Source organism: Neolamprologus multifasciatus, chromosome 12 (assembly GCF_963576455.1).
Source record: "Neolamprologus multifasciatus chromosome 12, fNeoMul1.2, whole genome shotgun sequence".
Classification (NCBI taxonomy): Eukaryota; Metazoa; Chordata; class Actinopteri; order Cichliformes; family Cichlidae; genus Neolamprologus; species Neolamprologus multifasciatus.
Window position 1 is genome coordinate 16,245,632 of NC_140450.1, and position 27,883 is coordinate 16,273,514.

Consider the following 27,883-nt stretch of genomic DNA (forward strand, 5'->3'; position numbering starts at 1 on the left):
CTCAAGTTTCTTTGAAACTCAGAGGAGGTCATTCATCAATTCATGCACGGTCTCACATGAAAATTGCTAAATAAATGGAAACGTGTTGAGGATGTTCTGAACTTACAGTTAGCGACCCCAACCATCCCAGTGTGTGGTGAGATCATCAATCCAAATCTGCACCAAGAGAAAATGTCTCTCCTGCTTTGCACGCTATGCAGTCAACGACACATACGTTTGCACTTTTATAGCTTTCATAACTATGGCTCTTTGTTTCTCTGAGAGCACACCACACGTGTGTGGATACTTGTTCATAATGTGATTTAAAGCAAGTTGTGCATGTTTGAATTTTCTGCACGTCTGTAAAGGTGGCCCAGTGTATGATTATGTGGGATTAACTTTTATGGCACTGGTTTAAATGTACATTTACCTTTTGTGCCTCTGCACATTTTGTGTAACTGCAAATAAATTTTCACTTTTTAAAAAATGTTTCTTAATGAAATAATAAGCTAAATTTGCCCCCCTGGTCAAAGTCGGTTTCCTGTTCAGTTGATATGCTTTGATGCCAATCCTGATTTAAGAGTAGAATATATCTCTGATTCTGTTTTAATTATTACATTTTATAAAATAAATAATTAAAAAAATACATTGAGAAAAACCTCACACTCAAATCAACTAAACATACAAGTTAAAGAGTGAAATTTGTTACAGATTTGATGATAAAGCTCTCAAACACAAAGTAAGTTTGGTAAGTAAGTCAGATTAAAAACCCATACTTAGGTTGTTAAATATATATCTATACAACTGGATATGTATGATATAATTTCCACACAGCCTTCCAGCAAACCATGCATAGTGTTACAAAACAATTTTTAAGAATTGATTAAATCAGAGGGAGAACTTGGCTGTACAAAGAGGGCTGCTGAATGTCTGCTGTATACAGTAAATATACACCAGCCTCATTTTTAGATCAGATCTTTCTTACTTTATTGTACAATAGGTTTGATTAACGTGTTTTGAAAATGAAAATGATTTAAATCTCAGAGGATTAAAGGAGAAGAAACTTGTAGAGTGAGTTTATTCTCTCCATTTGATGGTTTGTTTGTGTGTGTGTGTGGGTGTATGTGCATCTTTTAGATCAGCCAAAGATATTTACTAATTTCCCTTCTATTTGAATATCTTTAAACTAGCTCATAAAAAAAATAATGTGCCATAATATTTTTTAATGTGCCAGTATTAGCCACAAAGCTGTTTTTCACTACCTGGATAAAAACAGAATATTTTTTAACATGCATTTCTTTTACCAGTGACAGTAAACACAGCTAAACATAGCTGGTCATGGTGTGCCAAAGAAAAATGTTATTAAATTGGTGAGATTATTCCTATAATTAGTTAACAAGGAAAAATGTAAATTGTCTCCTTTTGTTATATATTACAGATGCAGAGAAGTCGTCCAAACTAAACGGCTCGTTGTTTTAAACACACCGATTTCCCTGAAAATGAAGACAAAATGATCGATGCATGTTTTCTTTTTTTTTTTTTAGAGGTGCATATAGAAAGATGGAGCCTAAACATGCCCTATGTGTCAGTGTCTCATGGCTGAGTTCAATGTTCCCTCTTTGTGGGTGTGTGAAATTCGCACATGTGAACACACCTCCTGCCCACCGAGAAGGGAGCCATCTGACCTTTTGCTTGTGCTGGAATTAATGAAGAGACTGTCATTTGTGATCTCCATGATTGCATGCTCATCTCACACATGCAGATGTTGTAAATGTACAGGCCATGATACCTTCCTCTTTGTTCTGTTTCACATTTCCTGAAATCCCCCATCGTTTTTCTCAAAACCGTAAAGTTCAGAATCACATTTTCAGATTACACTCACTTCGAATGCGACTTCTGGCAAGATCATATTCAACTCAACATTTTTTATCTTTCTAAAAAATCCAACGTTGTTTTCTGATCATACAGACAGAGAGGGTAAAAACTCTACTGGGATATGACTACCGGCTAGATCAAAAACAGATTTGACGTACAGATTTTCCAGCTAACTGTGAATGAATGAATAAAAAGCATTTTATTACAAAGATATAGGCAAACATGTTTACAGTATGCAAATGCTAGAGGCAATCTTGAACGCACGGAGTGAAAAAATACATTACAGCAAAAAAGATCCAGAGAGTTAATTAATGAAAATCCAGTAACTTTAAACATTCCTGGATAGCCAAAGTTACAAGTCTTTGTGCACCTTGAGACCAGACACCAGGCTTTGACGTGTTTCCTGCTCAAATAGGACAAAGTGTTGCTTGGGAACAAGGCAATTCCTGCTGATTCCTTCAAATTTTGCATCTACATTTATGTGTTCAAGAAATGTGTTTTTAAAGGACTTTGTCAGTAATGAGAACCTGTTGTTGTTGGGAGAACAGAAGAGTCTCCTGGTCTCAATGTCCTGGTTATAGAAGCCATAGAGAATCTGCTGAAAATGGGTGCATATATGTATTGTATGGTATTGGTTTTAACAGTTTTGAGGAACTGAGTGTAAGTACTGAGATGGTTGCTTTACTTGTGTTTAATTGGAAGGCATCGGAAGTCTCTCACTGTGAAAATAGGTATTATTAAGAGAGCATTAGGAAAATAAATATGACCAAAATATGACCATGTGCCTCTCAGAGTGGGATTTAGTGCTTTAGCAATTCAGTAAAGCTGTAATGAGCAAGATTCTTGGACAATCTGCCAGTCGAACCAGTGTGCCTCCATAATGACCTGATATATCCAGCGTTTAGGTTGCTAAACAGGAACCAAAAGACACCAGTGACATCTAGTGGCTAATCAGTGTGCCGTTACTGAAAAGTTCTCCACTCCAGGCAAGGCAGGAACAAGTTGTTAGAGGTTAGATCCTCTCTGTCAAGCGTGTAATTAAACAGGTTTTGCAAGTTTTTCTCATTTTTGTGCTGGAAATTACTCTGATATAGTTTTTTGTACCATGAGATTTTTGCACTATTTAGAAACTGGCAAGCTTTAGAAACACATGTACGACACATTAGACATAGAAAATATCAGTCACATCATAGCAGTTTGAAATGATTGTTTACATAATGATTGCTACAATGTAGAAACAAAATAAAGGTAAAAATTTTTTTGAAATATTAAAGTGCATATGTATTATTTTCAAACTATATAGTAATAGAAGTAAGAAAAGGATTTATGACAAAAAAGCCACTATATTTTAAATTATTATAAAACAATGCAAAAAGTGTGGGTGAAAGGACGTTTTTGGCATGTTTCATTTTTACGTTTTTTTTTTGTGAAAGAAAACTTAACTTTAAAAAAGAAAAACACCCTAAAAAGGATTTAACCTGTAAACAGCACATCTCTGTAGCACTGGAGTGTGTGATTTACAGCATAAGGCTGCAGTTGAAACGTTCAGACGGCGTGAGCGTGCAGCAGCCCAGCAGACTGCTCTGACTGAATCCGTCCCCTGTTGTCACGTTCCATGGCTCATATACTGTCACACTGCAAATAAAACACACACATGCACGAGAAAATGTCCACTTGGTCAGACGAGTGAGTTGTAATATCGTTTTAACTGGGCAATAGTAATAAACAGTAATAAACACACACACACCTGTTATATAGTTCTGTGCAGCAGGCGTGCATCTGTGAGCTGTTGGTCATGCTGGTGTTGTTGAACTCTACACTCAGCAAATGTGGGCACTCAGAATCAGGGATGTACAACATACCTAAAACAAAACAACAAGTTATGGTTTTAAATGTTATGTATGTAGGTTTATTATTTGTTTTATAAAATATGCCAAACAGATACATTTGGAAGATTTAAAGATTTAGGAATCAATTCAATGTAGCTCAAAATGTTACATTTTAAAAATATTTCTGTTATGCCAGATCACTGTATAAAAATGCACATAAAGATGCAGATGAAGATAAATTGAAAGTACTTATTAAATTGTGCGCAGAAATGTTGAAGATTGATCAAAAGATAAAAATGTAAATTTTTGCATAGTGTATATTTTAGTGTACTATCAATAAATGTTTCTTGTTGTGTATTGTCAGTATTATGTAGTATGTAATGACCAGTGTTGGGACTAACGCGTTATTAAGTAACGCGTTACAGTAACTACGTTATTATTGTGGTAACGAGCACGGTAACTAGTTATTATGCCAAAATCAGGAACGCGTTAGTCGTTACTGGGATTTAGATAGGGTCGTTACTCGTTACTTCGTGTGGTGGCTATCGCGGAGCTTCCACAGATTCAATAACATTAGCAAAAGGTTAATGCAGAAGGAAAAGAGACCCGAGGCGGCCGCCGGTCCAAGTGTGAACTTCAGGTAAGAAGTTCTGACCTGCAGTCTATCTGGGTCAGATATAAACCAAGTTTAGGTGGAGTTTGTTTTCGTTGTTCTGACTTTTTCCGTACTGCCTGCTAGCTAGCATGACGGAGTTTCTATACAGCTGGGTGGGTGCTATGATGTTACTGATGTTGAACTTTATTTTGTTCATAAGTTATTAGAGTTGCCAACCGTCCCGTCTGGTATTCAGAGAAAATATTACGCGTTTCTTATTGAGGTGAAAAGGATCAGTTTGTCCCGTAATTCAGCTACAATGAAAAAGACACAAAGCTGGAGTTATTCTGTGTTTGCTGCACAGCTGCCTCTTCTTCTTTCATTCTCCCCCTCCCTCTCCCGTTTCTACTTCAATCATGAAAACTGATCAATGATCAGCTGATCGGCTCTCTTGTTTGTTTATCACCCACTTTGCACCAGAAAGAGGAAACCAGCGGATGTCGCGTTAAACAACAGCAGCACATTTAAGCTTGATCAGCTGTTGTTAGAATTTATTTAATATTAATTTCTAGTATCAGCTGATGTTTGCTGGAGCCACAGCTGTAAAGCTGCTGGTCATGATGGTTTGGATATGTGGTGAGAGGGAAACATGAGGATGAAACCAGGAGATGTCCTTACTGAATCATCAGAGCTGAACAGGTGATGGAGAAACAGGTTTACCTTTTAGGTGACATGAATGAGTTGAAGTTATAAACTGTTTCTGAGAGACAGATAACCCCAGGATCCTTTTTTAGGTAGCTGACAGCTGGTAACTGTGCAGGTGCGGATCTAGCAAAGTTTTGCCAGGGGGGGCAGGTAGGGCATTAACAGGGAGAGGGGGGCACAAGGAAATACTTTTCTTTCTTATTCTCATTTAAAATGTCTCGCTTTTAAAAAATAATTATCTGAATCTTACAACAAACAATTGATAGATTGATACATATATACCATCAAAACAGTGAACATTACTGTCACAACAGCGTTTGTTTTCATTCAAAGGCTTTATGATTTTTCCTATAATGGCGGCCGGTCTCTAGTCAAAATGCCCGGGCCGATTTTTTGTCCCAGTCCAGCTCTGTATGCAGCTCATCTGCAGTCTGGTGTTACCTACATCTTCATATTCAGAAGGCAGAATTTCCGAGTTCTGAGTACAATCAAAGCACCACGACTGCAGTTTTTGTGTTAGATGTAAAAAGCACACATGACGCTGTGACGTAGGCTAGAATCATGGCAGCAGTCAATGACGGTCCAGGCGTGGGATTTCTCTCGTGGAAACATGCACATTATCTTTTCCTTTCTATTGGTAGGTGGCACAGTGCACCTGTGGCAAGTAAGCAGCTAGAAGACTGGCAAAGTTATGGAAGCAACACATTAACAAGAGAATTCTGAGTAAAACCAAAGTTACTTTCCCTGGTAACTAGTTACTCTGAAAGTAACGAGTAACTTGAAGTAACTGAGTTACTTTTGATAGAAGTAACTAGTAATGTAACTAAGTTACTATTTTAAAGTAACTTACCCAACACTGGTAATGACATAGTTCACCCATTGAACTATAGCCTATTTTCATGTAGGATATAAAGAAACACTCGACACTAAGGTGACTGATTCCTGAGTAGTTAACAATGAATAATGACTAAATCTTAATTAAGGAGTATTTTACAGATAAAGATAAATTATTACATGCCAAGTAAGTAAATATAGTGTTATATATGCTTAATTGTATTATTTAACCCTCAAACTCTCAGGTACTTACTAAAAAGCTGGATTTGAACTGATTTTTAAATAGTAAATTTAAAAATGTGCTTAAAACTCTGCAGTTGTAAAAGCTAAAATAAATGTTTTTGAACTAAGAACAATGTCAGTATACAAGGTTAATATACAGTTGCTGAAAATTTAATGCACACTTTCTGTAGAAGTGGTTGTTTGATCCAATAAAGATATTTGTACTTGATGAGGAAATATATCAAACATAATACTTTATTACCGAGAAAATCAAGCCTGGCTGAAGAACAGATGTTACCTGCGATACAAGCTGTCATGAAACAGGAGATGCTGCCTGCAATCAGAGCTCTGAGGCCACAGCTGGAGATATCAGATCGTCTGTCTGGAGCCATGGCAGCTGGGGAAAGAACAATTATGCCGTACAGTTAGGTGTTTAAATTTCATATTGACATTTTGTTTATAACTTTGGCTCTGTGCTCCTACAGTATGTTTGAACCAGCAATCATTGTGAAATGGAAATTCAGACCTTCAGCTGTAGTTCAGCGGGTTAAAACGATTAGAGGAATTAAAGGCAGTTTTATACAAGGTGCAAATGTAATTGGACTATTCCCTGAAAAGCTGTTTTATGGACAGGTGTGAGGGAAGGACCTCTCAGTGGGGGTGAAATAGGCAACAAAACAGCTATTTCCATAAGACAGATAGTGGGAGCATTCTGGGAAAAGGGTCACACAGGTGAGCTGTGCAACATAAAAAGATAAGGACATTCAGGTAAGACAACAGTGGTGAATCACACGATCCTATTGTAAAGAAAACCCCTTCAACATCACTCAGCCAACCTTACAGGTGGTGGGCAACTTTTACCTGAAGGATGGCGGTGGGAGATTATTGAGAAGCAAATAGCAGCAGATTGATGCACAGGTATACATATTTCCCCAGCAGCTGAATTTCACCAGTGCTTATTGAGGATTTGATAGGAGAAAGAAGCAATTCTGAATTCTGACACATATAGAGCTAAACTCAGCGGTCAGATTCAGATGAATACAGTAAAATTGACTGTGCAAGTAGTCCAGACATACTGTGAAAGCAAACCAGGAGCTTCAGTAGTGCTACAGGCACCGAGACAGTCACCTGATCAAACTACAGACTGGAAGATCCGCAAACAAACAGCTGAAGACAGGACCACCAAAGCATCAGGAAATCTATTCTCTGGTGATGCTCGTGGCTTCCAAACCTCAGACTTGTCCTTTGTAGACCAAGGACAAGTTACTATTATATTAGACTGTCCTGTTACGTCTGCACAACCGCAGAATGACATGAAAAGTTAAAATTGACAGTTTTTTTCTTACTCTTCTATAATCAAGACTTTTTGCTTATTTTCAGTCCTTTAATACTTGAAGGATCCCTGAGCTGTGTCTGGAGAAGAAATTGTGAAGATGTTTTTAAAAGTGCATTTATCAGGTTTGGCCTTGTCATTGGAAATGTCAGGACCGTTGCAGGATTGTTCATCTTTGTAACTTCTTCGCTACACTTCATCAAAATGATGAGTGTGGAGTTTTTTCTCAATTTAAAGTAATCATTTTTTCATAGTCACGGTCTGTTCTTTGACTGAAAAGAAGCACACAAATTAGACTTGTCCCATTACTTTATATAATAATAGTTATAAATGCGTTTGTTTAAACTTTTGATAATTTTCTGTCTATTTGAGAGTTAGGGGAATTTGGCAGCTACAAGCCCATTCAGCCCACACACTGTAACTTGCCTTAAATGTGACAGATGGGTTCCTTGTTGTGCCAACCAAAAACATCAAGGACACCCCCTCCATCCCACCCCCCAGTCTGTTCATGTGGTGGAGATACTATCAAAAAATTGTGTGCTACAATATAGTTCAGAATTTTTCCAACATCATGAAGTTTAATGTTTTTCTATTTTTTTTCTGCTCAGCTTTCTTAACAGGTGTCACTCACACAGCGCTCCAATCGACATCCCCAGTGAAGCAAAGTTGGAAAATCCACACAAAGCGTACGTTGCAATGGCTTCAGAATGGACCTGGAACAGAGCAAATAAATCTAGTAAAGAAAACGCATGAGGAGGGGTCATGATTTCCAAAAGCCTACATTTGCACTAATACAGTTTGATGTAAATAAATGTGTATACACCACCCTCTGGTGTTCAGCAAAAAAAATTGCGCTGGGAAAATTCACAGGCGTCACTTGCCCAATTGACTGACACCTGACTGTCGAAGTTGTCTCCAAGCATTCAGTGCAGCATCGAAATGGACAAATGGTAACATGAAAAAACAAACAAAACAAAAAAACCCTCCTACCACCGAGACACCGGTCACTACCACCAATCAGCTCATATCTGCATTTGCCTGTGACTGCACAGGTGATTGTTCAACAACAACGTGTTCGTCAGATTGGGATGCTAGAACAGATGTATCTGTGGATACTAGCCAAGTGACTAGCATAGCTGGAGACAGTCATGTGGAAAGTGATGAATGGTCTGATACTGTTCTGTAAACAGAAGGACAACTGCAGAAGTTATATTTCAAAGCTGGATACATTCATGGACTTGTGTGGGACAGATATGTTGGCATCTGCACTGATGGCCGTGACTGGGAGACACGGAGCATCCACCGGCTGTTGCTACAAAGGTAATACCTGCCCATCTGAAACATGTTTTGAACACCACTGTAAAAATGGTTAACTTTGTGAAAGCCAGGCCGCTGAACTCCCGCTTATTTGCTGCGTTGTGCAATGAGATGGGCAGCGAGCATGAGACTTTATTACTCCACACAGAGGTTCGCTGGCTGTCAAGAGGGATATGATCAATATTAATCAGTGTAGTTACTGTAACCAGAAGTTACAAGTCTCTAATTTTAATCATAAACACAATAAAACCACATAAATTAATGTGGAGTGTAATTATTTTTGGTCTCAATGCGATGTCGTCTTTGTCCTCGAGGACAAGGACAAAACAGTTTTTCTTGTATTTTTTTATTTCCCTGTTTAGTTATAGCTCTCACTTCCTGTTTATTTAATGTTTTTTTAATGGCATCCACAGTTGTTTATCCTTCCTAACTGGATAGACTGATATCTGTGAAGTTCTGCTGACTTTGTGTGGTATCGTGATGACAGATGACTGATTCACTGTTTTGTGAACAGTGACTAATCATACTGAGCAAACCAGATAGGGGAAGAACTAAAAATTAGAAGAGAAATAGTGAGAACATGAATAAAACTTACAGAAATGTATTGTTTCACATTGTTCACATATTCTGGCCCCCCTGCCTTCCTCCGGTTTATCAACTCTGACAGCTTCTGATAGGCCACAAACTCATTAAGGAATGTCTTAATGCCCATCAGTTCAGCAACAATGAAACTGTCCTCAAAGGAAACACCCATCATGAAGGAGAGAGGCATGAACACGTAGGAGCAGATGAGCTAAACAAGGGACACAAAGAAGCAGAAACAATAGAATAATAGTCACATCAAGCTGTGTTTTATTATATTTATATAAAGTTTATTTTGGAGGGTTGGTGTGTGTGTTTGTGTATATTCACTGAGAAGCTGAGCTGTGGATAGTCGAACATCGCTCCCAGCCAGGAGAGGACAGCATCAAAAAAGGCCAGCAAGGCCATGAAGGCAATGATGTTGGCTAAAACGCTGGCCACTAGTGCGATTGCACGAGATGCACCAAGGGATGCCGCCTCCAACAAATTCTTGCTTTCACTGACGAAGAAGTCAGAAAGTCAGAAAGAAGTGACAGGATGAAGCAACAGCGAAATTATGTAAACAGAGTGAATTTAAAGATTAAACTGTAGAAAACCATTGTAACCATTTGAATCAAGTATAAAATAGATGTTGTATGGTGTAGTTATCTGTGTGTTTACTGTGATCACTCTTACCCACCCCTTGTCCATTTTGACTGGTCGATTGGACCTTGAAACTGTAGTTTCAGGCCAGAACATCTTGGCAATGGCCAGAGAAGCTGGAGCAGACATTACTGTTGCTGTCAACAAGTGCGTTGCATCAACCTCAAAAGAAAGGCAACAAATGGCACAGATTCATTTTTCATTTTTTTTATCAAATTGTCAAATTCAGTCACAAGCCTTAAATGAAATTAGAAATGACTCCTATACATGCTATTTTTTGCATCCTGCTCTTTGAAATTGAGCATTAATAATTACAATAAATGTGACCTTTATTCAGCCATGAAGAAGAATCTCTTTTGAGAGAGAGACCTGGTCAAGATAGAGAGCATAACTTTGGATGTTTTTTTGATGTTAGGGTAAACTCTGCCCACTGTGTTGCAAAATTTAAGCTGCCCAGGTCAATAGAAAAGGATGAGAAGATAGAAATTGTGTCTTGATTTGAGTTTTCTGTTTTATTTCTGAAAATACTCACGTATTACTTTCCAGTTCATTAAACTTCTTGTTAAACTGCTGTCCAGTTATCACATGCGAGGTTGTCTTTGAACTTCTTATAGCCAATCTTTTTTTTTTTTAAATCTTGTCAATCACTCTTGTATTTTCCCTCTGCGTTCCCTGTGTATACTTTTCATTGCTTTTAGTTTAGCACTTTCCCAATTCCCATTTAATTATTCAGACTTGACATGACTTTGCCTTGCGTCTGCCCTTATTCCCTTTATTTGTATTTTTATTTGTTTTTGTTTGTTTATTCACGAGAATAAAATTTTAATCAAGCGCACACAGGACAAGTTTGGGTGCCTAAACACTTTCCAAATACGCCTAACTCTGACAACCTCAACACTTCTTCAAATCCGCACCCCATCCTTTCAGCACATCCTCTTCCTCACCCCAAAGGAGATGAAGGCTCCCAAAATGGTACCAGAGATGCTGGCAAAACCCCCTGTCATCACAGCATGGATCTCTGAGAGAGTTAGCTCACTGATATATGGACGAATCAGGAGAGGTGAGTCGGTCTGATGAGAGAGATGATGATGAGGACAGACAATGGAGTCGACTGAGATTAGTTGATCAATACAGTTGACATTAGTGTACTATTGTAAATGGTTACAGTTGCTTACGTGTCCAAGGAATATATTTCCAGCTGCAGCCATTGATTCTGCTGGAGATGTTCCCATGGTAACCTGCATTATGAATCCAATCTGGGGAAAAATCAGTGACGGAATGTAAAACAGGGGAAAACTGTAATAATAATAATAATAATAATAATAATCATAATAATGTGATAAATATAACACTATTATCATTATTAATAATAATAATATAAATTCTCATTCCGTGCTGTCTGTTACTATAACAGTCAACAGTCTTTCATTTCCTATTTTTTTATGTCTTATTTCTAAAATAATGCTTTGAAACAATTCATCTGACTCCTTATACAGCATGTCTTTTTGTGTCTGTGCTCTCCTCCATTCTCACCTTACAAATGAGCCAGGCCATGAAGCCAATGTAGTAGAGCATGGAGATGACAGAGCTTAAAAATACAAGTATTGGCATCACCTGCAGAGAGTCCACAATCAGCAAAATATTTGTAATGCTTCTAGTTATGTTTATACCTTGATATTAAAAACTAGATTGTCCTTTAAACACATTTAGTCACATGTGCGCTTTCACTGGATCGTCATACCCTAAAGGCAAAGAAGTGGTCCGTGTAACTTTCACCAAACACAAACTTTGATCCGGTATCTGCGAAGGACATAAACGCCTGCATAGAGATTTTCAGTTTTCAGCAACAGAAAAAAAGAAATTGTAACAGATGATTTTTTTTTTACATTTTAAATGTAGCGTTTCCATCATCTTAACATTAAATGTCAAATATATGCAGGAGGAACATTTGTTTTAGAAAAGCAGTGATTGCTACATCTGCAAATTTATCAAAAGCAACCATACAAACCACTAAAAAAAAGGATGTCTGTGTGTTTAAATATATTTGTGTGTACACCTCTGCTTTGTTTCCAAGCCACCGCAGTGCACCTAAACCAAAAGTGGTTCTGAGAATGAGAAGACCAAAGATAAACTGCAGCCCAGTCCCAAAAAACAGCGTTTGCCAAGACCACTGCAACACACATGAAAAATACATTTGTCTATGTGCAAAAATGTGTGTGTGAATTTGTGCATTTATGCAATTGTAAGCATGTATGTCCATCTTTTACCCTGAAGGGGTGTTTGGAGAACAGGAGTGTTAAGAAGACGAACAGCAGCAAGCCGAAGAAAGATACCAGCTGTCTAGTCCCCCGCTGGGCCGTGTCCAGAGCAAGCCAGCACACCACGGCTACGAGCACTGACATATATATTATCCTGAAAGAGAAAGAAAGAGGGGAAGTGGAGGAATTCAGAGAGAAGAACACAGAAACTCTGTACAAACACTATAGTATGCAGTGTGTATTCCACGTTATGTGTATAATACTGTTATATATCTAAATTTGTGTCAGCTTAGAAACAGAACAAATACACTATTGTGCAAAATCTTGAACCAACTCTCATTTCTTTACGTTTCACTAGGATATCTGGAAATGGGTGCAGTGATTTACTAGAATGTGCAAACATAAATAAAAATACCGTACATAAGGCAAAACCAGAGTTAACGGTCAATATCTGGTCTGACCACCTGTATTCTTCAACCTGAACTCTTTGGCAGGCTTTCTTGTCATTTCTTTTAAGTACTCTTAAGGAATAGTTCTCCAGGCTTCCCGAAGGACGTTCAAAGCTAATCTTTGGATGTTGGCTGCCTTTTGTTCTGTTCTCTGTCAAGATGATCCCACAGTGCTTCTATAATGTTAATGTCCAGGCTCTGGGGATGCTAATCCTTAGCTGATTATGTTCCACTGTGTGTTTTTCTATCCAGGTATGCTTTTACTGCATCAGCAGTGTGTTTGTGATCATTATCATGCTGAAAAATGAAGCTGTTGCCAATCAGATACTTTCCAGATGGTGTTGATTGGTTGATCAGAATCTGATCATACTTTTCTGACTTCATAATGTTATTTTGACAGGATCCCCAACACCATCAGCTGAAATGTGGCCCAAACCCATATTTTACAGATGGCTGTAGACACTCACAGTTGTATCTCTCTTCTAAACTCTTCCACACATATTTACATTGAGAACAAATGATGTGTTCTTGTGACAAGCTGCTACTAAGAAAGCATACAGTTTAGATGCAACTTACAATCTACGTTGAAGTTAAGTGGTTTTTTTTTTTTTAGGTGCTTGAAAGATTCATAGGTCAGTGCTACATGGTTTAATAAAGAAAAGCGGGGGTGGGTTGGTGGGTGGTGGTGGGGGTACCCTGATCTTGACTTTCACCGGGTTGGCCGGCCTCTAGCGGCATTGGCTACCCGTCACCCCTGGGACTCCCAGCCATTGGCCGGTGGTGCACCATCTAGGGTCTCCCTCCTACTCTTGCTGAGACGGGTGCTCAGATATAACTGACAAGTTTGGCCCCAGGCCTTCAGTGTTCTTGGGGCTGCAGATGGTCCTGGATCCATCTCTGTCTGCTTCTGGCTCCTAGGGGGCATTATTGCAGGTTCTCACCCTCATTATCAAGTACATTTCGTGACAAAAACACACTCTCTTTCTCTCCCTCACACTCACACACCTGGTGTTGTATGTTTGTTTTTCTTACAGGAGTGGCAGTTGGCAATACGTTGTACATTTCTTTATTTCGCCCGCCCCCCTTTTTTCTGCTTGTCCTGCCTTAGACATTGTCATACAGTATACCACATATAATGTAATATCTGAAATGACACAAATAGAAATGAAGACATAAAGAGATAAACCCTGAACTAGAGGAGCGTGCAGAGAATTTATGTTTTTAACATGACAGTGCATTCAGACCATAATTCTGATCGCAAAAGCTATTAGACAGAACAGGATTTTAAAAGAATGTAATATGGTTTGTAGACATTAGCCAAAGGCTGTACTGTAGGTCAAGCATTGATGTTATGAATAATAAAGCAGTATATATATTTAAATCATCGCTTACCATCTACAAGATAAAGAAAATTAAAATTATCCGGGTGGGGTGCATTTCAGCAAATCATTTTATTGTGTTTACTGCAATACTCATGTCAGTCTCACTAATCAGAAATTTTATCAGTCTGAGGATGCTGTGATTTTTAGAAAACGTTTCTTAGTTTTCTAAAAATCACAGCATCCTCAGACTTCCACATCCTCAGACTTCCACATGCTGAACTGTCTCGCACATCATTCACATCAACGAGGGATTTTTGATATGCTATCTTTACAGTCCCTCACATTTTTTGTTCCTGTGTCATTATGGTGAAAAGATCAGTTCTCTCAGCCCACCTGGCCAACCCCTAGGTGCCCAGTTCCTTTGCCGTAGAAGGTGCACATGGGAGCAGAAAGGCTGAAATATGATTTGCCTCATTTCTCACCATTTGATCCCACACCAGTTCCTGCTGAGAAGGTCTCTGATAGGAGCAAGAGCCTCCCACACTTGCTCACCATATCGTTCCATCATCCAATCCCAGACCAGGAAAAAAATGGTTACCAAGGAGATGACCAGCAGCCCAACAGCCCGATGGAAGTTCACAACACATGCCGCTATCACCATGGCAACAAAGCCTGAAACAAATATAGAATCAATGTGAGTTACATCCTCGCATGACCCTCAGACTACTGACATGTTAATGAAATGTTTTTATTTAGACTACTGCATTATCTGTTTTGTATCTACCAGCGAGACATGAGGGGGTGTAGTTGATGTGAAAATGGAGTGCACAGATGACACATCTTCCAGCAGGCAAACGCTACTTAAAGGTTCATATGTATGATTCAGGACTCCAATTCTTACTAGATTCCTCGACTGAACAGGTCTGAGCTGAGAGGTTAACTAAAGGTAGTCTAGTAGCAGTAGAAAATCTAGCACACAAAAGCAATATATAGAGAATTAGTGGTGGCAAAAAAAAACAAAAAACAGAAGAAACAGCTGAACACTGTTAGCTAGCTGAACACTGTTCGCTAGCTTTGCTAATTAGCTTAGCTAGTAACATGAATAAACAAATTCAATTCTTACCTGAACATTAAAATGCAAACTATACTATAAATAGCTAAAATGTATAGGTAAAGAAGAATGAATTAATGTATTTTATCAAAGGTGGTGTAAGATTGATAACTGTTTACAAATGGAATTCATGATTAAACTTTTTTACTCAAATAAAAGTAAAAAAGTACATGTTCTGAAATGTATTCAGCATTTAAATGTAATCCTTTTGTAACAGTCACAATCATGGACTGTAGAAAACATGGACGACGCGACCCCGCCTCCTACCATTGTGCAAAAATGAAGCCAAAATACCCCACTTGTGGAGGCTGCCATCTTGCAAATTTGGAGCCAGAGTCTGCGCAGTAGTGACTTGAGGTGGAGCGACTGTGTCATGCTCCTGCACACACACCCACTGGACGTGACCGCAAACACGCCCCCCTACACTTTTTATGTAGCCCGGCTGCTCGAGTTTTTTGCTGGTTTACCGCGACTGACGACTCGTTTAATTAAGGTAAATACAACCATGTCACTGTTATAAAAAAGACACACAGCTTATCATCTTATAGTTCTAAAATCACAATGTTGTTAATTTGTTAGTTAGCTTAGCCGCTAGCATACGCACTGTGTTGAAGGCTTGTTGCTAGCTAGTTAGCGATGCTACACACCTGCTACTCTTAACTTACTGAAAAAGTACAGCGGGGCCTCGGGTCCTTCTGTCAGGTAGTCCAGTTTACTGAAGAACACCTCAGGCTGTCAGGTTAAAACACTCGGTCGTGTTTTTGTAGCGTAAACGCTGGGCATCCTCTCAGAGCCTACGCTCTATCTGCTATTCGCGAACAGAGATACGCAAGTTTCTCCGTGACTGCAGCTGTCAGTCAAAGCTCTTATGATGAGGTTTCACCCCAATTTAACATCACCGCGGTAGGAATTAGAATCAAACTTATGGGAAAGGAGACCCCTTGAACATCAATCAGCGTGATGAGAACTATTGAAAACAATAGAAAGAATCTTTGGAAAAAAATTATCTAAGGAGAATTAATTTATTTTAGTCTGACCGCAGTCCCATCCGCTAACATGGAGGAGGCGGGGTTTATGACCTATACTGCAGCCAGACACAAGGGGGCGATAGAGACGTTTTGGCTTCATTTTTGGGGAGCTGTCGCGTCGTCCATGTTTTCTACAGTCCATGGTCACAATGGTGTGGTGTCTCTTTAAGACAACCCGTCAAGGGTTAATGTTGTCATCAGTATGCGCCACTGACTCTCTCTGTGATTGTGTGGACATGAGGAGGGACGGGTTTTATGTTTTACCTCTCCACACACCTTTTTTTTTTTTGCAACGTATGGGTTGTACGAACACTGTGCGCTGTTTGTTAAGCTGCAGCCATTCAACCGGGCTTATATGGTTGACGAAGAGAACGTGTATTAAAGAATACACTGTGGAATTCCCAAAGCCAGCGTGAGCGTGTATTCCTTCGACTATCCTGCTCATTGTTTTGCCGCCTCCTCTCAACCACTAAACACAACCCGACGTTACAAAATGGCGCCCGAACATATTCCCTTGGACCTCAGTGTGCAGTATCTTCGAGCAGCTGATGATTGATACATGAAAAGGTACATCGCGGCAAAGTAGATGTCTGCCATACTTCGCGGAAACAGACCAGGCTGGCCTCGACGTGGACGTCGGGAAGATCACAGATTCACCGGATCACAGAGGTGTGTTTCCATGGCAACGAGTGAAGCCGCCGCAGCGCTGTTTTCGGGATGTAATTGTCGCTACCCGATCCGTACCGGAAACCCGATCCGTACCCCGCATGCGCAAATCTTACGTCACTTCCTCTCTTTGCCAACATTACGACATTCAGTATATTTGAGTGCATTGTGTGCCGGGTGGCGGCCAGGAGCGGAGGCCCTGGCGGACTGACCCCCGGCTGCCAAGACTGGCAATAGGGACATGGAATGTCACCTCTCTGGTGGGGAAGGAGCCTGAGTTAGTGCGTGAGGTTGAGAGGTACCGGCTAGATATAGTCGGGCTCACCTCTACGCACGGCTTGGGCTCTGGAACCAGTCTCCTGGAGAGGGGCTGGGCTCTGGAACCAGTCTCCTGGAGAGGGGCTGGACTCTGTCTCAGTCTGGAGTTGCCCCTGGTGAGAGGCGGCGGGCTGGGGTGGGTATTCTAATATCCCCTCGGCTTGCTGCCGGTACGTTGGGGTTTTTCCCGGTGGACGAGAGGGTTTGTTCCCTGCGCCTTAGGGTCGGGGAACGGGTCCTGACTGTCATCTGCGCTTATGCACCGAGTGGCAGTTCGGAGCCTTCTTAGAGTCCCTGGGGGGGGGGGGGGGGGGTGCTGGAAGGTGCTCCACCTGGAGACTCTGTTGTCCTGCTGGGAGACTTCAATGCTCACGTGGGTAACGACAGCGAGACCTGGAGGGGCGTGATTGGGAGGAACGGCCTCCCTGATCTGAACCCGAGCGGTGCTTTGTTATTGGACTTCTGTGCTAATCACAGTTTGGCCATAACAAACACCTTGTTTGAACATAAGAGTGTCCATAAGTGCACGTGGCACCAGGACGCTCTAGGCCGTAGGTCGATGATCGATTTTGTAATCGTATCACCAGACCTGCGACCATATGTTCTGGACACTCGGGTAAAGAGAGGGGCTGAGCTGTCAACTGATCACCACCTGGTGGTGAGTTGGGTCAGGTGGCGGGGGAGAACGCTGGACAGACCTGGTGCACCTAAACGCGTAGTGAGGGTGTGCTGGGAATGACTAGCAGAGGCCCCAGTCCGCGAGATCTTCAACGCACACCTCCGGCAGAGCTTCAACAGCATTCCGAGGGAGGCGGGGGACATCGAGTCCGAATGGACCATGTTCAGCGCCTCCATTGCCGAAGCTGCTGCATTGAGCTGCGGCCGCAAGGTGGTTGGTGCCTGCCGTGGTGGTAATCCCCGAACCAAATGGTGGACACCAGAGGTGAAGGGAGCCACCAGGCTGAAGAAGGAGTCCTATCGGGCTTGGTTAGCCTGTGGGACTCCGGAGGCAGCCGACAGGTATCGACAGGCCAAGCGGAATGCGGCTCGGGCAGTGGCTGAAGCAAAAACTCGGGTGTGGGAGGAGTTTGGAGAGGCCATGGAAAAAGACTTTCGGACTGCCTCGAAGAGGTTCTGGCAAACCGTCAGGCGTCTCAGGAGGGGAAAGCGGTGCTCTACCTGCACTGTGTATAGTGCTGGCGGAGCGCTGCTGACGTCGACTGAGAAAATTGTCAGGCGGTGGAAGGAATACTTCGAGGACCTCCTTAATCCCACTGACGCGTCTTCCGAGGAGGAAGCAGAGTCTGGGGATGAGGGGAATGACCCGCCAATTTCCGGGGGCGAGGTCACTGAGGCAGTTAAACAACTCCTTGGTGGCAGAGCCCCTGGTGTTGATGAGGTCCGCCCCGAGTTCCTGAAGGCTCTGGACGTTGTAGGGCTGTCCTGGTTGACACGCCTCTGCAATGTTGCGTGGAGATCAGGGGCAGTACCCGTGGATTGGCAGGCCGGGGTGGTGGTCCCCATCTTTAAGAAGGGGGACCGGAGGGTGTGTTCCAACTACAGGGGGATCACACTCCTCATCCTCCCCGGGAAAGTCTATGCCAGGGTGCTGGAAAGGAGAGTTCGTCCGCTAGTCGAACCTCTGATGCAGGAGGAACAATGCGGTTTTCGTCCTGGCCGCGGAACACTGGACCAGCTCTTCATCCTCTCGAGGATACTTGAGGGTGCATGGGAGTTTGCCCAACCAGTCTACATGTGTTTTGTGGACTTGGAGAAGGCATTCGACCGTGTCCCTCGGGGTGTCCTGTGGGAGGTGTTGCGGGAGTATGGGGTGTCTGGCCCATTGCTACGGGCCATTCGATCCCTATACAACCGTTGCAAGGGCTTGGTTCGCATTGCCGGCAATAAGTCGGACTCGTTCCCGGTGGGTGATGGGCTCCGCCAGGGCTGCCCTTTGTCACCGGTTCTGTTCATAATTTTTATGGACAGGATTTCTAGGCGCAGCCAAGTGGCGGAGGGCTTTCGCTTTGGTGGCCTCAGGATCTCATCTCTGATCTTTGCGGATGATGTGGTTCTGTTGGCTTCATCGGGTGAGGGCCTCCAGCTCGCACTGGAGCGGTTCGCAGCCGAGTGTGAAGCAGCGGGAATGAGGATCAGCACCTCCAAATCTGAGGCCATGGTTCTCAGCCGGAAAAGGGTGGAGTGCCCACTCCGGGTCGGGGATGAGGTCCTGCCCCAAGTGGAGGAGTTCAAGTATCTCGGGGTCTTGTTCGCAAGTGATGGGAGAAGGGAGCCGGAGATCGACAGACGGATTGGGGCTGCGGCTGCAGTAATGCAGACGCTGCACCGGTCCGTCGTGGTGAAGAGGGAGCTGAGTGTAAAAGCGAAGCTCTCAATTTACCGGTCGATCTACATCCCTACCCTCACCTATGGCCACGAGCTGTGGGTAGTGACCGAAAGGACGAGATCGCGGATACAAGCGGCGGAAATGAGCTTCCTCCGAAGGGTGGCTGGCATCTCCCTTAGAGATAGGGTGAGAAGTTCGGCCATCCGGGAGGGGCTCAGAGTAGAGCCGCTGCTGCTCCACATCGAAAGGAGCCAGCTGAGGTGGTTTGGGCATCTGACAAGGATGCCCCCTGGGCGCCTCCTGGGTGAGGTGTTCCAGGCATGTCCCACCGGGAGGAGGCCCCGGGGCAGACCCAGGACACGCTGGAGAGATTATATCTCTCGGCTGGCCTGGGAACGCCTTGGTGTTCCCCCGGATGAGCTGGAGGAGGTGGCTGGGGAGAGGGAGGTCTGGGCCTCTTTGCTTAGGCTGCTGCCCCCGCGACCCGGCCCCGGATAAAGCGGATGAAGATGGATGGATGGAGTATATTTGAATGATACGGTTAGCGCCCAGTTAACTCCTAGCATTTCTCAACAGCTCTGCCTCCTTTTCGACTGCCCGGGACATTTAAACAATGGATAATCCGTATACAAACAAATTCATGCTTTTCTCCTCAACAGAGAGCGTTCCCCGATTGAACAAAAGCGCCGTAAAATAAGAAGAATGGCGCCTAATTACAGACTTAATTATATTGACTTAGCAATGTGTCACGTGAAGATTCAGCAGCCAGATTAAGTGTTTACTGACAATTGACAGTGATAGCGGACATCATCATCACTATTCCAGTCAATCCTCTCCACACAGACAAGCATAAACACACTCGACTATCACTAAATCAAATTTAACACACGTTTGTAATGACGCCAATTCAGTTTACAATAGGGTTCATTCGCTCGGTCAGCAGGTGGCAGTATCCTCGTACACTGGGGAGTAAACTGCCATTAAACGAACAGAAGAAGAAGAATACATCTGCACATGCGCAGTACAGATCGGGTAGACCCGATTTGTATGGTCCGACTTTGCACATGCGCAGTAAGGATCGGGGAGTCCCGATCCGTAACTATCCTTTTATTTTTCGTTTTTGTCTACATTGTACTGAAATGCTTCATTATTGCAAACATTTTAAGATATACTTATTATTCTAAACATTTTAACAGATACTCTGACCCATAACTATCATAAAACGCTACGACCGGAAGTAGACATCTTTTGCGCATGCGGGGTACCGATTGGGTTTCCGGTATGGATCAGGTAGTGACAGTAATATTGTTATCTGCTGAACGACTTTACCGTGACGTTTTTGGATTAACGTGGATTCGTGCTACCTGGACACGAGACGGATGCCGCTTCTTCATAGTTTCTGAAGTGCATGTATGCGAAGTGAAGCGCACCGGATTTTTTCTTCCTCACCAGCTGAGCTGACGCTGCAGACTTTGCTTCGTCCGTACGGTCTCTGCAAGTGGGAACTTTTCCACGGGACACAGCTCTATGCCGTGTCAGGACTGGACAAGTTTGGAGTCCTCTGGAAAATCACCGAACTGATGTTGTGAATGTATATTAAAAAAAAAAAAACAACTAACTATTTCAAACTGATTCATTATTGATTCTCACTGACTTAACTGTTCTTATTGAGATGCTGTTTAAGTGCATTTGACTTGAAAAGGTGTTACTCATACACAGTTACTCATAAGTTTGGATCTATTTTGCAGCTAAACGCTTTTGATTCGGGGTGTTTACTTCTTCTGCCTCCACGTTTCAAAGTCAGATAATACATTTGCTGCTTAAATTAAGAATTCACATGTTTAGGATATTATTGTGTGATCAGAACTGAAGTTGATTTCAGCATAATTGCTACCTTATATAGATTTGGGTCTTGATAAGTGTGTATTATGGCTACTCATCCTGACTTGACTGACATGTGTGATGATATAGACCTTATGTTACACCCCAACCGACTTACTGCCAGACATAGTACTGCTGACCTTGGGCATAAAGTGCAAAGTCTACAAGCAGAGGTTGATATGCTTCAGCAGTGCCTTCATGACTCTTTGGACCTCCAGAGGAATATTTTGCAGCCCCCATGCAGCCCACCAGGGCCTTGTCCCAATCCCAGTCAGATTCGCGGGAGCTAATTAATACAACCAGAGTCCTTGCTGCGGCATTGCACCAAGCTAAATTAGAGCCCAAAGTGTTCGCTAATGATGGCAGTCTTCACCCAGAAGAATGGCTACAGTCTGTTAATGCTTATAAAACCTCCTTAGACCTAACAGACGCTCAAATCCTCAGAGAGCTACCACACTTCCTAGCTAAGGAACCAGGAAAGTGGTTTAATGTGCTCATTCCTCATGTATCTACATGGGCTAATTTTGTGAACTTTTCAGAACTGTCTTCTTGCCTGCTGACAACCAGGAGCAGATTTTGAGAGGCATCCTGGACTGTTTCCAGCACCCCGAAGAGCCTCTGCCAACGTTTGTTGCCCATATGCTCAGTGAATTCAGGAGACTGAGGAACCCCCCATCTGAACAGGAGCAAATTGAGCTCATCTGTAAACACGCAGTGGAGAAGTACAGAGTAGCACTGTATGGAACGCCTGTAAGGTCAGTAATTGATCTAGTGCTGCGTGCCCATGAGCTGCATTCTGTTCTTGGCACCAGCCTTTCACAGCCTTCCCGAGTTCAGCTGAAAAACAGAGCTGAGGGAGGACCCCACTGTTTTAAATGTGCCATGCCTGGTGTTACATCTCGTACGTGCCCTAACTGTTCCACTGATTTTTAGTGAGCTCGACACTCTCCCAGGACGGCTCCGGAGCCTTCTCAAACGCTGCCTCCTGACCACCATCCAGTAACTCAGGCTGCAGATCCAGATGAAACTGGCGTTGTCAGGGAGACGAGACCAGCTGGCAGGAGGCAGGGAAACTTCAGGGGGGGAAGAGTGTTTCACAGGGGCAACCCTCCCCCCAACCAATAACTCAGCCCTCATTGCCTATGTCAGATCCAAGTGCTGTGCTCAATCACGTTGAAGATGAAAGTTCACAATCACCATGGAACACCCCTCTCAGAGTTAAAGTGAACTTTAATGGGGCAGCTCTGGATGCCACACTGGATACAGGGGCATCTCTTTCAGCAGTAAATGCAGACCTGTTACCTGAGAATAACCAAAATCAGTCATTAAAGAATCCGTGGGATTCTCCACCCATAAGACTGGCCAGTGGCACTAACTGCAGTCCATTGGGAATAACCTGGTTAACCATTGGATTTATGGGCAAGCGAGTCTATCAGCGGTTTGTGATAGTGCAGGACCTGTCATCCCCCTTTGTTCTTGGGATGGACTTTATGACTCGCACTTCACTAACAATACATGTCCCAACAAGAACTGTAATTATGGATGATAACCCCCCATGTCTTGATGAACTCTGTGAAAATGGCTTTGTGGAAGCTGATCTTGAGTGTGGAACTATGACCTTGCAGAATACCCTGCAGCTCTCCCTCCCTGATAAGGCTGGAGAAGCTAACTTGGATTCTGAGGAGAGGGAAGAACTGTTGGAGTTGTTAAATAGTTTTGGTGACCTGTTTGACGGCCACCTTGGTCGCACTTCTCTGGCAGAACATGTCATTGTAACTGGGGATGCAAAGCCTGTTAACTTGCCACCATACCGCACCTCACCAGCTAAAAAGCAAATCATAGAAGAGCAAGTGGAAAAAATGCTACAGGATAACATCATCGAACCTGCATCAGGACCATGGGCAGCCCCCGTGGTCATTGTGAACAACCCCCCCCCCCCCCCCCCCCCCCGTGAACCATGGTTCTGTGTTGACTTCCGCGGTCTAAATCAGCTGACCGTGAAGGATTCTTACCCACTCCCGCAGGTGGATGACTCACTGGACTTTCTGTCGAGAGGGAAGTTTCTCACAACACTAGACCTCGCTCGAGGTTACTGGCAGGTCCCCATTACTGAGGAAGCTAAACCAAAGACTGCTTTTATCATGCACTGTGGCCTGTTTCAGTTCAGAGTCCTTCCTTTCGGCCTGTGTAACGCCCCTGCGACTTTTCAGCAGCTTATGAACAATGTTCTAACTGGCCTGATTTAGAAGTCCTGCGCGGTGTATCTAGATGACATTGTTGTTGCATCACCGACCTTTGAGCAACACCTGCTTGACCTATAAGAGGTCCTTGATAGGCTTCAGTCCGCTGGCCTCTCTTTAAAGCTGAGCAAATGCCAATGCTGCCTTTCAGAACTCACCTTCCTTGGTTATCGGGTTACGCCGGCTGGCATTCATCCTGACCCTGACAAGGTGATAGCCGTGACTTAGTTCAAAGTGCCGACCACAACAAAGCAGGTGCGACAGTTCCTTGGCCTAACTGGCTACTATCGCCGCTTTGTACAGGACTACGCCCACCATGCAGAGCCACTCTTCGCCCTCACTAAAAAGGACGTGCAGTTTCACTGGGATGACAAGTGCCAGGCAGCTGTGGACTTTCTGAAACATTCTATAACCTCAGCACCAGTCCTCAGGTTCCCAGATTTTTCGCGTCCATTCTTCATTCACACTGATGCATGCGATGCTGGTCTTGGAGCAGCATTAATGCAGAAAGAATGGGATGGCAAAGACGTTGCTGTGGCATTTGCTAGCCGTGCTATGCACAAATCGGAAAAGCCCTACTCAACTCCAGAGAAGGAGTGTCTGGCCGTGATCTGGGCCTTGGAACATTTCCGACCCTATGTCGAAGGCTTGCACGTAACCATTTACACTCACCACAGCAGCCTCAAGTGGTTGATGTCTCGACCAAATCCCTCTGGCAGGCTTGCTCGGTGGTCTCTTCGCCTTCAAGACTTTGACTTCAGCATTATCCACAAACCTGGAGAACGTAATAAGGTGCCCGATGCACTTTCACGTAATCCTCTACCAGATGTGGATGCCCCCATTGATCTTCTCCCTCCCTATGCCGTGATTGGGAGCATGGACCTTCGTGCTCTGCCTTCTGTAATTGTTTCAGACCGCCCGCATGTTCGTCAACTGCAGCTTGAGGACCCAGTCACAGGCTCATTGCTCAATCAGCTGGAAAGTGACCAACAAACTGGGGAGGATAATCAAGATCTGGAAAAGTGCGTTGTCCATGATGTTCTCCTCTATTTCCTCAACCCAAAAACAAAATGTGGTCTCCACCCACTCAAGCAGCTTAAACTGTTTGCTCCTACTACACTCCGTGGTTATCTGCTCAAGTATTACCACGATCATCCTACAGCCGGACATCTGGGCATTGCAAAAACGCTGGCACGCTTGCGTCTCAGATTCTTCTGGCCACACATGAACTCTGACGTGAAAAAGTATGTGGTCTCATGTTGTTCATGTCAAGCCACTAAGCCAAGTCAAAGAAAAACAGCAGGTAGGCCTGCACAATATCGTCGCGATATCAGGCTGTGCGATGGGCCCATCGCAAAAGACGGCGTAAACTGCGATAATTGGGTACCTTAAAATGTTTACACACGTGCTTTAAATAATTTACCAATCAAAGAAACCCATTTACACATTTGACCAGTCGAATAATGCCTTCACGGCATTAACCAATCAAATGGATTAGAGGCCCGCTTCCTACGTAGGTGGGGCGTGAATAACGCTGCAACGAGTCAGAGTTGTAATGGTTGCGAGCAAGACGCGTGACAAGAATGCTACTGAACTCGTGGCTAAAAAAAAAAAAAAAATAGTACCTCACTTATTTGGAGGTACTTTGGATTTGATAAAGACGACATTCTCCAAACACAGGTACTCTGCAAAACTTGCCGAACACTCGTGTCAACCACCAGAGGAAACACGACTAATCTCCACCATCATCTTCAACCACAGAGAACTGTTTGAAGAGTTCCAGAAAGACAGCGCTAGCCAAACAAAGGTTGCTAATGTTAAGACAAAGAATGCAGCAGTCCAACAGCCGTCTCTGTATCAGAGTTTTTCAAGTGGAACAACTTATGAGAAAACGTCGAAGCGCTACAAAGAAATAACAGAGGCCATTACACATTTTTTGGCTAAAGACATGATGCCTATAAATACAGTTAGCAGAGAGGGCTTCACCAGTCTGATACATAAAGTGGACCGGAGATACCACATCCCCTCACGAAACTACTTTTCCCATGTCGCCATTCCACAAATGTACGAAACATGCCGGAAGACCGTCATGTTTGAACTGAGCCAAACTGAAAACTACGCAAGCACTACAGACCTATGGTCAAGTCATACAACGGAACCATATATGAGCTTCACAGTGCACTTCCTCACTGAAGACTTTGAACTGAAAACACGGTGTCTAGAGACTGTGTATTTTCCAGACTCTCGCACTGGTGAAAATATAGCCCATGTATTACGTGAGGTGTTAGCCAGCTGTGATGTTAAAGAAGACCGACAAGTGTGCATCACCACAGACAACGGTGCCAATGTTGTGAGAGCCACGGAGCTAAACAACTGGGTCAGACTTCAGTGTTTTGGACACAGGCTACACCTTGCAATCAGTAAGTTTTATTCAAGGCAGATCTTTTTAGCAATGAAAATGTGCTATACATTATTATCAAATTGATATTGATAAGGATAATGTTACCTTTTTTAGACAACTTTAGTTATAAATTTCGATTAGTTTAAAAAAAAAAAAGGTTTTAAACATGACAGTTTTTTTGTTTCCTCTTCTTTCTCCAGAAAATTCTATCAAAGATGATTCCCGCATTGCCCGAGCCATTGGACTTTGCAAAAAGTTAGTTGGACATTTTTGCCACAGCTGGAAAGCAAAGATGGCTCTGAAAAAAGCACAGCAGAAGCTCAACCTCCCAGAGAACACACTCATCACAGAATGCCCAACCAGGTGGGGTTCCAGGCAGAAGATGATTGAGAGAGTCCTGGAGCAGCAGCGGGCCATTTCTGATGTCGTCTCAGCAGACAAGAAATCAAGACACTTGATTCCTACTTGGCAGGATCTTGAGGTACTGGAGTCTGTCAACCAGGCATTCCACCCCCTGCAAGACTTTACAGATGCCCTGTCTGGTGAGAGTTACGTTAGTGTTTCATATGTAAAACCAGTCCTTCATCTGATGAAGACGTCGGTGCTTGCAGAGAAGGAAGAAGATAGTGATTTGACAAAATCAATTAAGAAGAAAATCCTGATTACTAAATATGAAAATCCAGCTACCCAGGAACTTCTTGACATGGCGTGCTTCATGGATCCCAGATTTAAAGTCAGCTACATCAGCACTGATCGAGTCTCAGACATCAAGACCAGAGTGATGTCAGAAATGGAAGCAGTGGCACAGAAGGTATTCATGCATGCTTATATATAAAACCTTTCAATTCATATTTAGTCCAAAATGTTTACTTTTCCTATAATCTGCTTTCTGTTCCAGGAGAGAAGCTCCGCTGAACCAGAGGCCCAGACAAATGATCCGCCCAATCGTCCCCTGAAGAAGGCAAAAAAGTCACTGGGCAGTTTCTTCAAGGCAGCTCCAATCCCTACCTCCTCTTTTATGCATCTCTCACAAGCTGTTGAAGCTGAGCTTAACAGCTACTTGCTATCCACGGCCATAGACAGTGAGGAAGACCCCTTGGCATGGTGGAAACTCCACAAAATGACATTCCCACAGCTAAGCAAGCTTGCAAGGAAGTATCTCTGAATACCTGCAAGTAGCTCACCTTCAGAGAGACTTTTTAGTACATCAGGAAACATAGTACCATGTCAGCGCACATGTTTAAAACCTTGGAGAGTAAACATGTTGGTTTTCCTTACCAAGAACTTGCCATGAAAAACATTCACTCAGGAAAGATGAATGCAAGATAGAGAAACTTTTTTTTTTTTTTTAAGTACAAACATACACTACCTACATTGTTCTTAATTGTTGATAATATTAGTCTTGGCCAGTACGACCACAAAGGTAGACAATTGTTCTTTGGTGTGTTCCCACAGCAAACAAGTTCTTACCTATAGTTTAATCTAGTAAAGTTTCCACTCCAGTTTTGACTTACATCATAACTACTTGGTGGGTGGTAAAATGATGAACAACTGAGATAATTTGCAGTATAATTTAAGTTATGTTTATTTAAAACTAATTATAGAGACCGGGAAGGATGTCTTTCAGAATTCAAGCCTCAGAAAATTTTTTATGGGGGCAATGTTTCAATGTTAAAGTGCACTTTGTTGTTACACTGCTAATACAGCAGCTTTCTTTAAATAAAACTGTTGCAGTAAAACGGAAATTATGTATTCATTTTTTGTTTGTTTGTTTGTTTTGCTATTTATTTTATCGCAAGTCATATCGTTATCGCAATATTGATCACAGTTATCGCACATCACAGGTTTTCCTAATATCGTGCAGCCCTAACAGCAGGCCTTATGGTCCCTATCCAGCCACAAAGACCATGGGAGTACGCTGGGGTGGACTATGTTGGCCCACTGCCCTG

The 27,883-nt window shown here is 42.9% G+C and overlaps 2 protein-coding genes across 2 annotated transcripts in view; one reads left to right on the forward strand and one right to left on the reverse strand.

Moving 5' to 3' along the window:
- Positions 1-1,234: 1,234 nt before the first annotated feature.
- The window catches only part of LOC146506689 (solute carrier family 28 member 3-like), a 32,971-nt gene continuing 6,322 nt past the window's right edge, over positions 1,235-27,883 (reverse strand). Inside the window, exons 4-17 of the mRNA XM_085180757.1 lie at positions 14,425-14,614; positions 12,181-12,325; positions 11,970-12,083; positions 11,655-11,732; positions 11,447-11,527; positions 11,089-11,169; positions 10,858-10,983; positions 9,951-10,075; positions 9,602-9,770; positions 9,285-9,482; positions 8,004-8,085; positions 6,338-6,436; positions 3,602-3,716; positions 1,235-3,489 (exon numbers count right to left, since the gene is read on the reverse strand). Of these exons, the coding sequence (XP_085036883.1) occupies positions 3,372-3,489; positions 3,602-3,716; positions 6,338-6,436; positions 8,004-8,085; positions 9,285-9,482; positions 9,602-9,770; positions 9,951-10,075; positions 10,858-10,983; positions 11,089-11,169; positions 11,447-11,527; positions 11,655-11,732; positions 11,970-12,083; positions 12,181-12,325; positions 14,425-14,614 (1,721 nt within the window). The 3' untranslated portion in view covers positions 1,235-3,371. The remainder of the gene's footprint in view (positions 3,490-3,601; positions 3,717-6,337; positions 6,437-8,003; positions 8,086-9,284; positions 9,483-9,601; positions 9,771-9,950; positions 10,076-10,857; positions 10,984-11,088; positions 11,170-11,446; positions 11,528-11,654; positions 11,733-11,969; positions 12,084-12,180; positions 12,326-14,424; positions 14,615-27,883) is intronic.
- LOC146506690 (E3 SUMO-protein ligase ZBED1-like) lies at positions 24,859-27,284 on the forward strand. Its single transcript, XM_085180758.1, has 2 exons — positions 24,859-26,745; positions 26,833-27,284. The coding sequence occupies exons 1-2, from the start codon at positions 26,101-26,103 to the stop codon at positions 27,097-27,099; spliced, it is 912 nt and encodes a 303-aa protein (XP_085036884.1). The 5' UTR covers positions 24,859-26,100; the 3' UTR covers positions 27,100-27,284.